We start from the raw sequence: 12,996 nt of genomic DNA, 5'->3' as shown, positions 1-12,996 counted from the left end.
TTGTCTTAATCCATCACCCCGATTGTAATGTCTTCTCGATTTTTTCTCAACCATCTTTTAATTTTTTTTTTTTTTTTTAGCAAATCTAATGAATTTACTATTAGATTTGTGAACTTATGTGAGTTCTACAAAAATTTAATAATAAATTTACTCATTCATTACATGGAGATAATTGACAAATGGTTGACAGAATAATTTTTATTATTTCTCAAATTTAATTTGATTAATGTACTCTACCCATTTATTATTAAAATTACAGTGTCCCCCTTTTACCTTAAAAAGATAAAAATACTCGTAAAATTCCTTTAACACGGCCACATCCTGGGTTGGATTTTCTTGAATTCTTTACTTTTTTTTTGTTTTTTTTTTTTTTTTTTTTTATATATTAGTCAAAATGGAGACATTGCCATCCTAATGATAAATTGATAAAAGGGCATTAACCAAATTAAAAGATTGAGAGAGTTATTACCAATTGAGTGATAGATCAAAGAGATAAGTGTAATTACCCTTTTTCTTTTCTTTTTTCCTTAGCAAAATAGATTTGATTAACATTTACAACAAAAACACAATGATTAAATGTAGATTGTTGACGTGGGTGCCTTTCACCCATCTAGTTTTGGGCCCCATTGGTTTATGTTTCTTTGTTTTAGGGTTGGAAACTTTTTCCTTGTCTGATTGGTGTTGGTGTCTCCTTGACCAACTTGGACTTGTATTGGAATTCTCCTGCGTACAACAGCCAACCTTAGCTTCTATATAAAGGTGTTTTCGATGTGTAGTGCGCCGAACAGCTAGCAAGGTTTTGTAGTGGCTTACCGCTTACGCATCACATAGCCGCACAAAGAAGAGAATAAAAGGTACGCTGCTGCGTGTGATAAAATTAGATGGGCGCCGACTGTTTTTTTATTGGTTTTGGAGGAGCCAAAACAAAATAGAAAAAGAAAGGGTGTTACGGTGAGAAAGAAAAAGAGTTTGTATTCATTTCTTTTGTATTCTCTTTGATGAATAATTTGTATTGTGTGATAGTGAGATCTAGATGTATTGAAATTTTGGGTCTGAGTGATTTTCTCTCTATTATATTTTTGTATTCCATCTTTCATAGTAAATTTCTACGTGATCGTCTCCGCTAGTGGACATATCTTACATTGAGGGAACCACTTAAATTTTGGTGTTATCTTGTGTGTGATTGTTCTCTCCTTATTTAACCGTAATTGTGATCGTGTATTTTTGCACAACAAGTGGTATCAAAGCTCAGGTTCGAAAATCAAATTTGACAGCAAATATGACAAGTATCAAGTTGGAAGTGGAGAAGTTTAATGGGAAGAATAATTTCTCTCTTTGGTAGAGAAGGATGAAGGATTTGCTGATTCAGCAAGGAGTCCACAAAGGCGCTATTGGGAAAGGTGAAGAAACCCAAGAAGATGGAGAATGATGTTTGGGAAAAGATGAATGCAAAGGCTACCAGTGCGATCCATCTTAATTTATCAAATGAAGTCATTCACAATGTGATTGATGAAGAAAAGACTAAATCAATTTGGCAGAAATTGGAAAGTCTGTATATGGCGAAAAATTTGACGAATAAGCTGTACGTGAAGAAGCAGCGATATGGTTTACAAATTGAGGAAAATACAGATATGCTAGAGCACCTCAACAAGTTCAACATGTTAAATACACAGTTGCTGAATTTTGCAGCAAAGATTGGAAAAGAAGATAAAGTGATACTTCTATTGGCATCTCTTCCCACTGCTTATGATCATCTAGTTACGACATTGTTATATATATGGGAAAGAGACTCTGGCATTTGAAGAAGTGACGGGATCTCTCTTGTAACATGAGACGCGGAGGAAACCTGTCAATGATCAGGCTGATGGGCTTATGGCACAGTTTGAGCTAAAGTGCAGAAAAGATAAGTTTAAGGGGAAGAATGGCAGAGGTAAGTAGTATCGATCTATATCACGATCAGCACAGGGTGGAGAATCTCGGTCATATGCAAAAGATGTGGAGTGCTATTATTGTCACAAGAAATGGCACTACATAAAATTTTGTAGACTGATAAAACAAGACCTAGAAGATAAGAATAATCAGAAAGGTTCTGCAGATTCAGTTAGTGTGGCCAATGGTGAGTCTGATGACAGTGAGGTTAGAGCAGATGTTCTTTCAGTTTCCTTAGGTAAAAATTTTCTCATAGACTCTTGGATTTTGGATTCTGCGTGTTCATATCATATGTGTCCAAATATGATGTGGTTCGACACATTTAAATCATGTAATGTGGGTACAGTGCTAATGGGCAATGATGCTTGTTGTAAGGCCATTGTAAAAGTCAGGATGTTTGATGGGATTGTCAGGATACTCACTAATGTTAGATATGTTCCCGGCCCTAAGAAAAATTTGATCTCATTAGGCACATTGGACTCTTTAGGCTATGGTTATTCAGCCAAAGATGGAGTTATGAAAATAAATAAAGGGACTATGGTGATAATGAAGGGCAAGAAAATTGGCAATTTGTATAAGTTACTCGAGGACACAGTTACAGGTGGAGCTGCAGTATCCACCTTGGCAGAACCAAATAATGATAACACAGTTTTGTGGCATATGCGGCTTGGTTATTTAGGCAAGCGTAGTATGTTTGAGTTTCACAAGAGGAATTTGTTGAAAGGTGTGAAGTCATGTAAATTGGGTTTCTGCAAGTACTGACTGTATGGGAAGCAATGGAGAGTCAGCTTTAAGGTGTCGTCTCATACGAGCAAAGGAGTTCTTGACTATGGTCACTCAGATGTTTGGGGACCAGTGGCAGTGCCATCAAGCGGAGGTGCACATTATTTTGTCAGTTTTATAGATGATTTTTCAAGAAAGGTCTAGATGTATTTTATGAAGCACAAGTCAGAGGTTTTCACCATCTTCAAGCAGTGGAAGGCACATGTGGAAAATCAAACTAGCAGAAGAGTGAAGTATCTGAGATTTAACAATGACTTAGAGTACAAAGACACTGCATTCTTGGAATTCTGCAAAACATAAGGCATTACGCGTCACTTCACAGTGAGAGGGACTCCACTTCAAAACGAAGTTGCCGAAAGGATGAACAGAACATTGTTGGAAAAGGCGAGATGTATGAGGTTGAGTGCAGGATTGCCAAAGATTTTTATTGGCTGAGGCAATTAATTATGCATGCTTCATCACCAACTGATCTCCAGTTGCTGGGATAGACTTCAAGGTTCTAGAGAAAGTATGGTCAGGTAAATTGGTTGATTATTCTATGTTGAGAATATTTGGTTGTTTGACATACGTTTACGTGCAAAGTGGAGAGCAATCAAAATTAGATTCAAAGTTAAGAAAGTGTATTTTTCTTGGTTTGGAATCTGGTGTTAAAGGTTATAGGCTCTGGGATCCAGTCTCAAAGAAGAAGATTGTTAGCAGAGACGTGGTATTTGCTGAGGCCTATATGTTAAGAAAGGGTGAGGGTGAAGCATCAACTGACAGTCAGAAAGGGAAACAGGTCATGGAGGTGGAGCTTGATGAACAGCATTCACTCACGAACATATGTGATGACAAAGAATCGTCAAGAGATTCAAAGCACCGAGGAGAGCCTTATTCTTTAGCAAGAGGCGGAGAGAAACGTGATCGAAAAGCACCGGAGCGGTATGGATTTGAGGAAATGGTTTCCTTTGCTCTGACAGCTGGTAATGGAGACTTATCGTTTGTTCAGAATGGCATGCTGAAAGAGATGAAGTTACTACAGAAAGGTAAAGCTTGGGAATCGACAGAATTGCTCAAGGGAAAGAAGGCTAAAGAGTGCAAGTGGGGCTATAGAAAGAAAGGGTCATCAGAGAAAGCTGTGTGGCCTAGAGGACTGGCAAAGAAGCATGGTAGTATGTCTAAACCAGGTCCTATGCTCAAGGTCAAGAGGTGCTTGGCTTGAGTGTCACTTGTGGATTGTGATAGCCCTTAGGGGCTTGAGCGAAGACATCAGAAGGAGATTCGTATTTCACCCACCTAGTTGACGTGGGAATAGACATCACTTGTTGACGTGGGTGCCTTTCACCCACCTAGTTGTGAGCCCCATTGGTTTTATGTTTCTTTGTTTTAGGGTTGGAAACTTTTTCCTTGACCAACTTGGACTTGTATTGGAATTCTCCTACATACAACAACCGACCTTAGCTTCTATATAAAGGAATCAGCCCATGTGTTTTCGATGTGTTGTGCGCCGAACATCTAGCAAGGTTTTGTGGTGACTTTGTAGTGTTGCGGTGCAATACGCATCATAAAGCCACACAAAGAAGAGAATAAGAGGTGGGCTGCTATGTGTGATAAAAGAGGGGCGCTGACTGTTTTCTTCTTGGTTTTGGAGGAGCCAAAACAAGAGAGAAAAAAAAAGGGTGCTACAGTGAGAGAGAAAAATAGAAGAGACCAACCACCATCGTATCCAGTAAAAGAAGAAGAGTTTGTATTCTTTTTTAGGAATAATCTCTATTATATGATAGTAAAATCTAGGTGTATTGGAGTTTTGGGTCTGAGTGATTTTTTTTCTACTATATTTTTGTACTCTATTTTTCATAATGAATTTCTTCATGATCGCCTCTGCCAGTGGACGTACATCACATTGAGGGAACCACTTAAATTTTGATGTTATCTTGTGTGCGATTGTTCTCGCCTTATTTCATCGTAATTGTAATAGTGTGTTTTTCCACAACACACCTTAACTTTTGTCTATTATTTATCAATCTCTTAAACCTTTGTTAAGACATAAAATAGGGTATTACAATAATGGAGTCAATCCTTCTGTAGGCATAGAGTTAAGAGTGTAGTGTGCGTAGATGAGCTTTTTTTTTTTTTTTTTGTTTGCTGAGGAGTAAAGGAAATGAATTGTGGGTTGTGATATTTTGGATTTGGGTTGGGCATTTCTTGGATTGATCCCTCTATTTATAATCCATATCAAAATGAAATTGGGCTATTTCTTGTTATAGAATTGGGCCTAGTTCATTGCTTTCTGCTTACACTCATCATGAAATTTGGCTATTTCCTCTTTGAATTTGTCAAACACTTGCCCGATTATATCAGTGTTTTATTTATGATAAATATTGGTGATTTATTGTTGTAATTATTAGAGACCATTTGATAAAGCCCTCGCTTCATAAGTTAGCAGCCACCTTGGGGGGTGGGGCGGCCACCCATCTTTATTTTTATTTTTTTGTTTTTTTTTTTTTAAAAATAAATAAATAATAAAAAAAAAATTAATGTGTGGGTGAGAGAAAGAGAATTTTTAAGTGTTTTTAGTATGTTTGATTGTTATAAGTGTCAATTTTAAGCGCCAAATTACCTTATGACGCTGGACTAGTATCTTTTAAACAATAACAATGTTCAAACAACATCATTCACGTGTTTAAATATGTACGTGAATAGTATTGTTTGAACAGTAATAATATTCAAACGACATTACTTTAAAAATAGTGTTATTTGAATAGTAAAAAATGCGCTTTTGTTTTTTTTTTTTTTTTTTGGTAGTGAAAGGTCAAACATCATTAAAGCCCCCCTTTTTTTTGTAGTGCAAGGTCAGTTCAATAAAGAAACTCCAAATAAAAGTTTACAAGATATCATGGTAGAAGTTGAATGAACTACTTAGAATTATGATAGTTGATTAGAGTCCATCTTCGCTGGTAATTAAAGAAAATCTTTTATTTTGTGCCAAATATTCGACGGTCTAGATGGATATGGATGCAATGCTACAAGCCTACAAGTATTCAAGAGCAAACCTAAGAAACCGACCAAAAGGCACAAGCCAGTGACATGTGAGAATGGCACAGTGGCACACTGTCAATACGCGCTTTCAAGTTTCAAGCCCAGTGTTCATTGTACGTCCAAGTCCTCGACTGCGATATTCATAAAGATCCCGGTGGAATTTTTTACACCACTTCCGAATATAAATAATTTTTAAAATCATTATTAAATATGGGATTAATTTTTATTAAATTTAGAAAAATAGGAATAAATGTAGTATTACTTTAAAAGTAGTGGATTGATGTCTGATCCACTAAGATTGACTTATATAGTCTACACTCATATCTTGATACAACTCGAATATAATGTAAAATTAGCAACTTAAAGTAAATGAGTTTGATCTATTTAATTAAATAATTTAGATTAATGTTTACTTATGTAATTTTGTACTCATATTTCAACAGCACGACCCAAACATTGAGACGCATACATAAACGAAAAGCTCACGAGATCACTCACTTTATTGTTAAATGTCTGTTGATCAAACCCACATATATAGATCGAGAGAGACACACTAGCCCACCACGTACAGTATACATATGCATGCTCTCATCATTTTCACATATCAATATGGCCTTTCGCCAATGTAATTCCCAGGAGGGTCATAGTTGCAAGTCATGAAAACCCCTCTGTCGCCCAAACACTTCACCCTGGCGCACCCAACTCTCCTCGTCGAGCTCCACACTATCTGAGTGTAATGCCCGCATTGCTCACCGCCGGCGCACGAGTTCGACCAATAATCGTACCACTGGCGCTCCGAAACCCAGTCCGCCACTGCCTGAGACGGCGTCCAGTCGTTGCCGCTGCCCCAAAAGATGTTCTCGCCGTAGGGCCCGTCGGAGTGCTCCAAAGCGCAGTCGAAGCGCCGTTGATTGGCGTACCATTGTGCATAGCGCGCCAGCTTTGCGTCCCACAGCAAGGGCCGCAGCCGAAGGGCGAGCCGAGCGACATTGTGAGGAGCCAAAAACTGGCTCGCTTGGCTTACGTGCTGGCTTTTCGTTGGGACAGCATGGGTGGTTGAGATTAGCAGAAGAAAAATGGTGATCGTGCCCAACGCAGGTTTCATTAGGGACATTTTTTGGGGGGGGGGGGGAGCTTAATTTGTAGAGGGGTTCATAGGATTTATAATTAAGAAGATGGGAGTAGTTGGATTGGAGGGTATAAAGTGTCAACGCAGCTGGGGTGGCACCCATGTTCGATAATGATTGCCACATTTGTTTTTGTGGGGGAAAAAAAGTCTCGAGTTGAACTCTTTTCTAAGATTTCATAATTTTAACTTGGCCTTGTCTGTTTTTCTTTTTAGATGTTGGTTTAATGGAAGGTAGTAATTTGTACGTTCTCACGTGTTGGGTTTGGATCGTGTATAAAAATATATAGGTCAACTATAGAACATGATACTCTCCAGTCCATTATGGACCGGAGAATATCCTGTTCATGGCTAGAATTTCATCTCAAAAATTCTATGGTCACAAATAGGACACATATCCCACTAATAAAAATAATAATAAAATATTATTTTAAATTTTTTTAAAAAAAAATTAAGAAAAATAAAATAAAAATAAAAGAAGCCACCCCCTATGGTGGCCAGCCACTCCCTTCTTCTTTTTTTTCTTAAATTTTTATTAATTTTTTTTAATTTAAAATAATATTTTATTATTATTTTTATTTGTGGGATATGTGTCTCATTTGTGGCCATAAGATTTCTGAGATGAAATCCTAGTCATGAATTGGATATTCTCCAGTCCATAATGGACTGGAGAGGATCCTGTTCTGTCAACTATAACCTGATCTATTTAATTAAACAGGCCGGTTAAACCCCTCAATTCGAACCCTCTAATTTTGTATTGGGTTCATGTTGGGTTCGCAGGTCATGTCAAAAATTGTCTACCATTATGTCTTGTGTTAGGTTCAAGTTGTATCAAAGCATGAATATTAAACTATATAAGTTAATCTTAATATAACCCATTAAATTAAACAAGTTAAACTCCTCAAATTAACCTAATCATTTTAATTTCGTGTTGAGTTTATATCGAATTTAAGGGTTGTATTAAGAATTGTCCGTCGTAGTTTAATGTTTATGGTTAAAGACATTTTTGGTACATATGGTTTAACTTAACCAAAAATCAAATAGACTTTTTCGGTTTAAAAAATTGCCAGAGATGGTACAACATGTATGCATCCAATAAACATAGATAATACTTTCGTCCATATTCGATTTAATATTTTAACAGCGTCCCACGTCAACTTATTTAGCAATTAACACGTGTCTCACTCATAGGAAATTAAAATCATAATTTTAATGGTGTATTGACTATGATTTCTTTAGTACTAGAAGTTGAGCATATATATATATATATATTAAAGATTCAGACTTGTTCAAAGCTCTCATAGTCATAGTAATGAACTATAAAAAAAAAAAAAAAAAAAAAAATTGATATATATTATATGGTTTGTTGCAAAATCTAGCATTGAATTTGAGAGAATCCAATCAAATTAAAGCCTTTGTAATCTAATGGGAGAAAAAAAAAAAATTGTTGAATATTGTGAATAAAAAATACTTATTATATATGTACAGCCTGCAATAATTAAAATATCTCCCAAAAAAAAAAAATCACTTTTGTCTTTCGTCCTTCATACAATTTCTAATTCTTTTGAGAATAAATAAATTATATAATAATGCTAAATTAATAAATTATTTTTTCTTCTAACACATAATGCCGTCCCAGCGGTTAGCAGTATATGATATCGATAGTCTGGGACACGATGGCTAGAAGATTCCCTTTTGTTTGTTGGAACTTAGAATGTTATTAAATTTGGTTCTTTATTAATTAACGGCGAAAACAACGGAGCGGTGAAATCAATTACTCTGCCGGCTCTTCCTTCCCGACAAGCATGAATCGCGCATGCTCTTCGTCAAATTAAGAGAGTAGTAGGAAGAAAAAGGTTGTCGCACGTACGTAGTCGTAGACTTGTGTGGTTGTACGTGGAATTTTGTCATGATTGAATTTGATGCTCAGAAAGTAATCATTTACTTAATTTAGTTGATACGCAGGTTGCTGCTCTGCATGCATGGGATAATTGTGGTAGACCCGGCCACCGTGTGAGAGACGGAAGAGCCCATGAAAGTGAGGGCTGTGACCGTCACCGATCAACCTATTGGTGAGTGGCGTAGCCAGAATCTTTAAGCTTTGTTAGAGAGATAATGCTGCCATCTCCATGGCTGTCACTGTCAGTGCCGAAGTGAGCTTTTTCTTGCCTCTGCAAATTCTGGTAGTGATCTGCAGTGAGGCATGGGGTGTGGAGGGATGGGGTGATTTACGGGAGTGGAATGGGCCTGGGCTGGTAGTGGTGGGCTGAGATAGTGGGTGCCCACTTGGGAGGGGTTTGGAGATCCAATCTGAAAGGGATGGGGGTGGGGTGGGTCAAATTCAGTTAGAGAAAAAATCTCTAAACTGAGCTGATCTGTTATTTCTTGGATCTGGGTTAATGGTGTTTCCATTGAATCCGGCTTGGATGGGGGTGGATAGTGGTGGTACAAGTAGGAATTATGAGAATATTCAATTAGTTATATTGGAAGATAGTTTTGTCATCTCAAAAGGTGAAAAGACAAAAATATAATTTTTTTAGATCCTTTCCTGTTAAAATGGACTGAAGAGGTTTTTTTTTTTTTTTTTTTTTTTTTTTTGAAAATTTATAATTTTAAAGGTTAAATTACATTTTTAAATCACACATTTTTAAATCGCTATTTTTAAATTGCACTTTTTAAAATCGCAATCTCAAATGGACCATTAGCTACTATTTTTTCTATACCCATTTTAACATATTCTCTATTCTACTATTTTTTTTATTCAAATTTCCTATTAATTTTCTTATTTTTTTTTGTAGGGAGAGAGAAAATAAAAAGAAAAAGAAAAAGGTTAAAGATGCCATAGTGAACTTTTACAAGCAATTTTTTAGAAAACTTTTACTTTGAAGGATTGAGCATTAAAATAGCACATAATAACTACATATAATTTGAATCACCTATTTCAAAGGTTTGTTGGAGATGCTCTTACGCATCCTCTCTCAACAACGTTCTTACATCTTCAAACTCGATCACTCTCCTTCCTTTCCAAAAGGGATTTAGATTTTCCTGAATTTACTGTTTGAATTCCAAAAAAATTCGGATAAAGAATGAGAAAGAGTTGTGTGGGTGCCCAAGCAGATTCCAGAACAGTCTGCACAGTGGGGCTCACCGGCTCTGGCACCTTGAGACCCATATACCTATCTCATTTTCAGCCTGAATTCTCTTAAATTTGGCAGACAACCCCTTTGCACAATCTACTGACAAACCATGCCGGAGATGAAAAAACACGTTGTAGCCTTAGCATTCCCATTCGGCAGCCATGCAGCGCCACTCCTGAGCCTCGTCAATAGAATCGCCACCACAGCCCCGCAAGTGAAGTTCTCCTTCTTCAGCACATCTACATCCAACCGCTCCATCTTTTCTGATTCCACTAACCAGGTGAATATAAACATAAAGCCCTACGACGTGACAGACGGCTTGCCAGAGGGCTATGCTACTACCCAGAGCCCGATTGAGGCAATTGGGATGTTTCTAAATGCCACGCCGGGGAACTTTAGGAGCGTTATGGAAGTGGCGGTGGCGGAGACAGGGAGGAAGATCAGTTGCGTAATGAGTGATGCATTTTTTTGTTTTGCTGGGAAGATGGCTGAGGAAATGGGTGTTCCTTGGGTTCCGCTTTGGACGGCTGGACCTCGCTCCCTTCTTGCCCACGTTTACACTGAGCTCATCCAGCAAAGACTAGGAACAAATGGTAACCATTTCTTGAATGAAAGTGATACAAAATCAACCATTAATATGCTATTTGGGTCGTTTTGGTTCAGTTCGTGTCAACCCGAAACAACGCGTTATCTAAATGAGTTACACGTGTCGTGTCGTATTACATGTTAAGAAAACGTGACATGTTCGGGTTTGAGTGTTCGATTCGGATTGGCATAAATGGGTTCACAAGTCAACCGGGTTGACACGAACCCAACATGCCAACCCGTTTTGCCAGCTCTAGCATTTATTGAGTCTCAAACTAGGCCATAACAACAATTACAATGAGCTCTAATTGTGATAAGCTCTTTTGGGTACGTTAATTGATTATCCTAAAATGACTTGAGATAATCTATTTAAATAGGAAAAATTGTGATTCAATCAAATTGTGATACCTTGATTGAATTGTGAAGCCGTTGCATGCATGGATGTGCTAGGTCAAACTCGACTATATAAATGATTGCATGGAACTCTAATTATGACAAATCATTTTTAATATCACGCAAGTGGTTTTAAAATGTCTCAAATTGCATCTTGCCGACATCAACATGTAGCTCCATTTCTTTCCCAACTAGATTACCTTGAAGTCATCACGATGTGTTAATTTTTGTGCACACCATATCACCAAATGGGCCACTTCAAACCAAGTGTTTAGAAGCATTTCCAATCATTCTCTCATTTTATATTCTTTACGTTTTAGGAGCTGGAAAGACTAAAAAAAAAAGTCTCAAATTGTGACTACTACTATAATTAATGTTACTAAATTAAATTATTAACGAGACTAGTGACATATTGAATGAAAAGGCAAAAGATTGAAGTTTGCTTGCATTCTATGAGTTGATTAACTTTATTCAATTGTTGCTTCACTAAATTGTAATGTTATTTTTGCCAATTTGTCTAACTGATAAAATCATTTATGCTTCTTGCAGTGTGTGGAGACCAAACCCTTGATTTTGTTCCAGGATTTTCCACATTACGTGTAGACGATTTGCCTGAGGGGGTAATAATGCTGGGAAAATTGGAAACACCATTTTCAAAAATGTTATACAATATGGGATTAACGTTGCCACAAGCAACTGCGGTTGCCATAAACTCCTATGAAGAGGTAAGCTTATAGAAATGATAAATTTAATCGCTTAAGTTGATAGGAATAGATGAATATAATCATTTAATATATATTATAATACTCTCGGTCTCACGTGTGGGCTCAAACTCTTACTTAATAGGTGAAACCCAACACGTGAAATGATAGGTGAATTGACGAAGATAAAGTTCAAACTCAAGACATTTGCTCTAATACCATGTTAAATCACCACTTGTCAGAGAAAACTTTAAACTGATAAAAATGAATGAATTCAATCATTTAATTTATATTCTAACAACCTTCCCCTTAATAAGAGAAGTCCAATATATGAAACATTTAATTTAAATGAAAAGTGAATTATGAAAACATGGTTCAAAAATCATTATCTTTGTTATGATATTATGTTAAATTTATATTCCAATAGGTAGACCCCGATGCCGTGACTGAGCTTAAGTCGAAGTTTCTAAAGTTCCTCAACATTGGTCCCTTCCAACTAACATCCCCACCACAATTCAATGCTGCTGATGAGCATGGCTGCTTGAAGTGGTTGGACAAGCATCAGGCGGCATCTGTGGCGTACATCAGCTTTGGAAGCATGATGACACCTCCGCCGCAAGAGCTAGCAGCACTGGCAGATGCACTACATGCAACTGGGTTTCCATTTCTTTGGTCATTTAAAGACCTTGCAAAGGAAAACTTGCCGAATGGGTTTCAGGAAAGGACAAGTAAAAATGGAAAACTTGTTCCATGGGCTCCCCAATTGCTTGTCTTGCGACATCGTTCTGTCGGAGTGTTTGTGACGCATTGTGGATGGAACTCGATTTTGGAAACTATCATTGCCGGCGTGCCAATGATTTGCAGGCCATTTTTTGGAGACCAGAAGCTAAACTCGAAGATCATAGAGCTGGTGTGGGGCATTGGTGTGGGGATTGAGGGTGGGGTTTTCACTAAAGAGGGAGTAGTGAAGGCATTGGAGCTAACTTTGTCAAGTGAACAAGGGAAGAAAATGAGAGGGAAAGTTGAAACCCTCAAAGAGCCTGCCATGAAAGCTGTTTTGCCTAATGGTAGCTCTAATGAAAATTTCAAGACTCTGATTCAGATAGTCACCAAGTGAATTATATTCTCATGTTACTTGAAGAATAACTAAGGTAACATTTTTTTACGTGGAATGGCTTGAATATGTTTTATAACTTTCGAATAGTCATTCCCACATGAGTCATGGGAATTGCTAGCTATTTCAAGTATTTGAATATATGTATACTTTAACACCAAGATTATTTTATTCCACATTCTTCCATTTTTAATATAGGCTATTCATTTT

General features: G+C 37.1%; 2 protein-coding genes across 2 annotated transcripts; one reads left to right on the top strand and one right to left on the bottom strand.

Moving 5' to 3' along the window:
* Window positions 1-6,276: 6,276 nt before the first annotated feature.
* LOC132190475 (pathogenesis-related protein PR-1-like) lies at window positions 6,277-6,993 on the bottom strand. The gene has a single exon (XM_059605474.2). It carries the CDS (start codon window positions 6,842-6,844, stop codon window positions 6,335-6,337), a length of 510 nt encoding a protein of 169 aa, XP_059461457.2. The 5' UTR covers window positions 6,845-6,993; the 3' UTR covers window positions 6,277-6,334.
* Window positions 6,994-10,111: 3,118 nt separating this feature from the next.
* On the top strand, window positions 10,112-12,789 carry LOC132190971 (flavonoid 3-O-glucosyltransferase-like). Its single transcript, XM_059605996.2, has 3 exons — window positions 10,112-10,586; window positions 11,521-11,696; window positions 12,100-12,789. Exons 1-3 carry the CDS (start codon window positions 10,112-10,114, stop codon window positions 12,787-12,789), a joined length of 1,341 nt encoding a protein of 446 aa, XP_059461979.2.
* Window positions 12,790-12,996: the final 207 nt, after the last annotated feature.

Source organism: Corylus avellana, chromosome 9 (assembly GCF_965113065.1).
Source record: "Corylus avellana chromosome 9, dhCorAvel1.hap1.2, whole genome shotgun sequence".
Lineage (NCBI taxonomy): Eukaryota > Viridiplantae > Streptophyta > Magnoliopsida > Fagales > Betulaceae > Corylus > Corylus avellana.
Note: the sequence above shows the minus strand (reverse complement) of the source record. Positions and strands in the feature narration are given on the sequence as shown.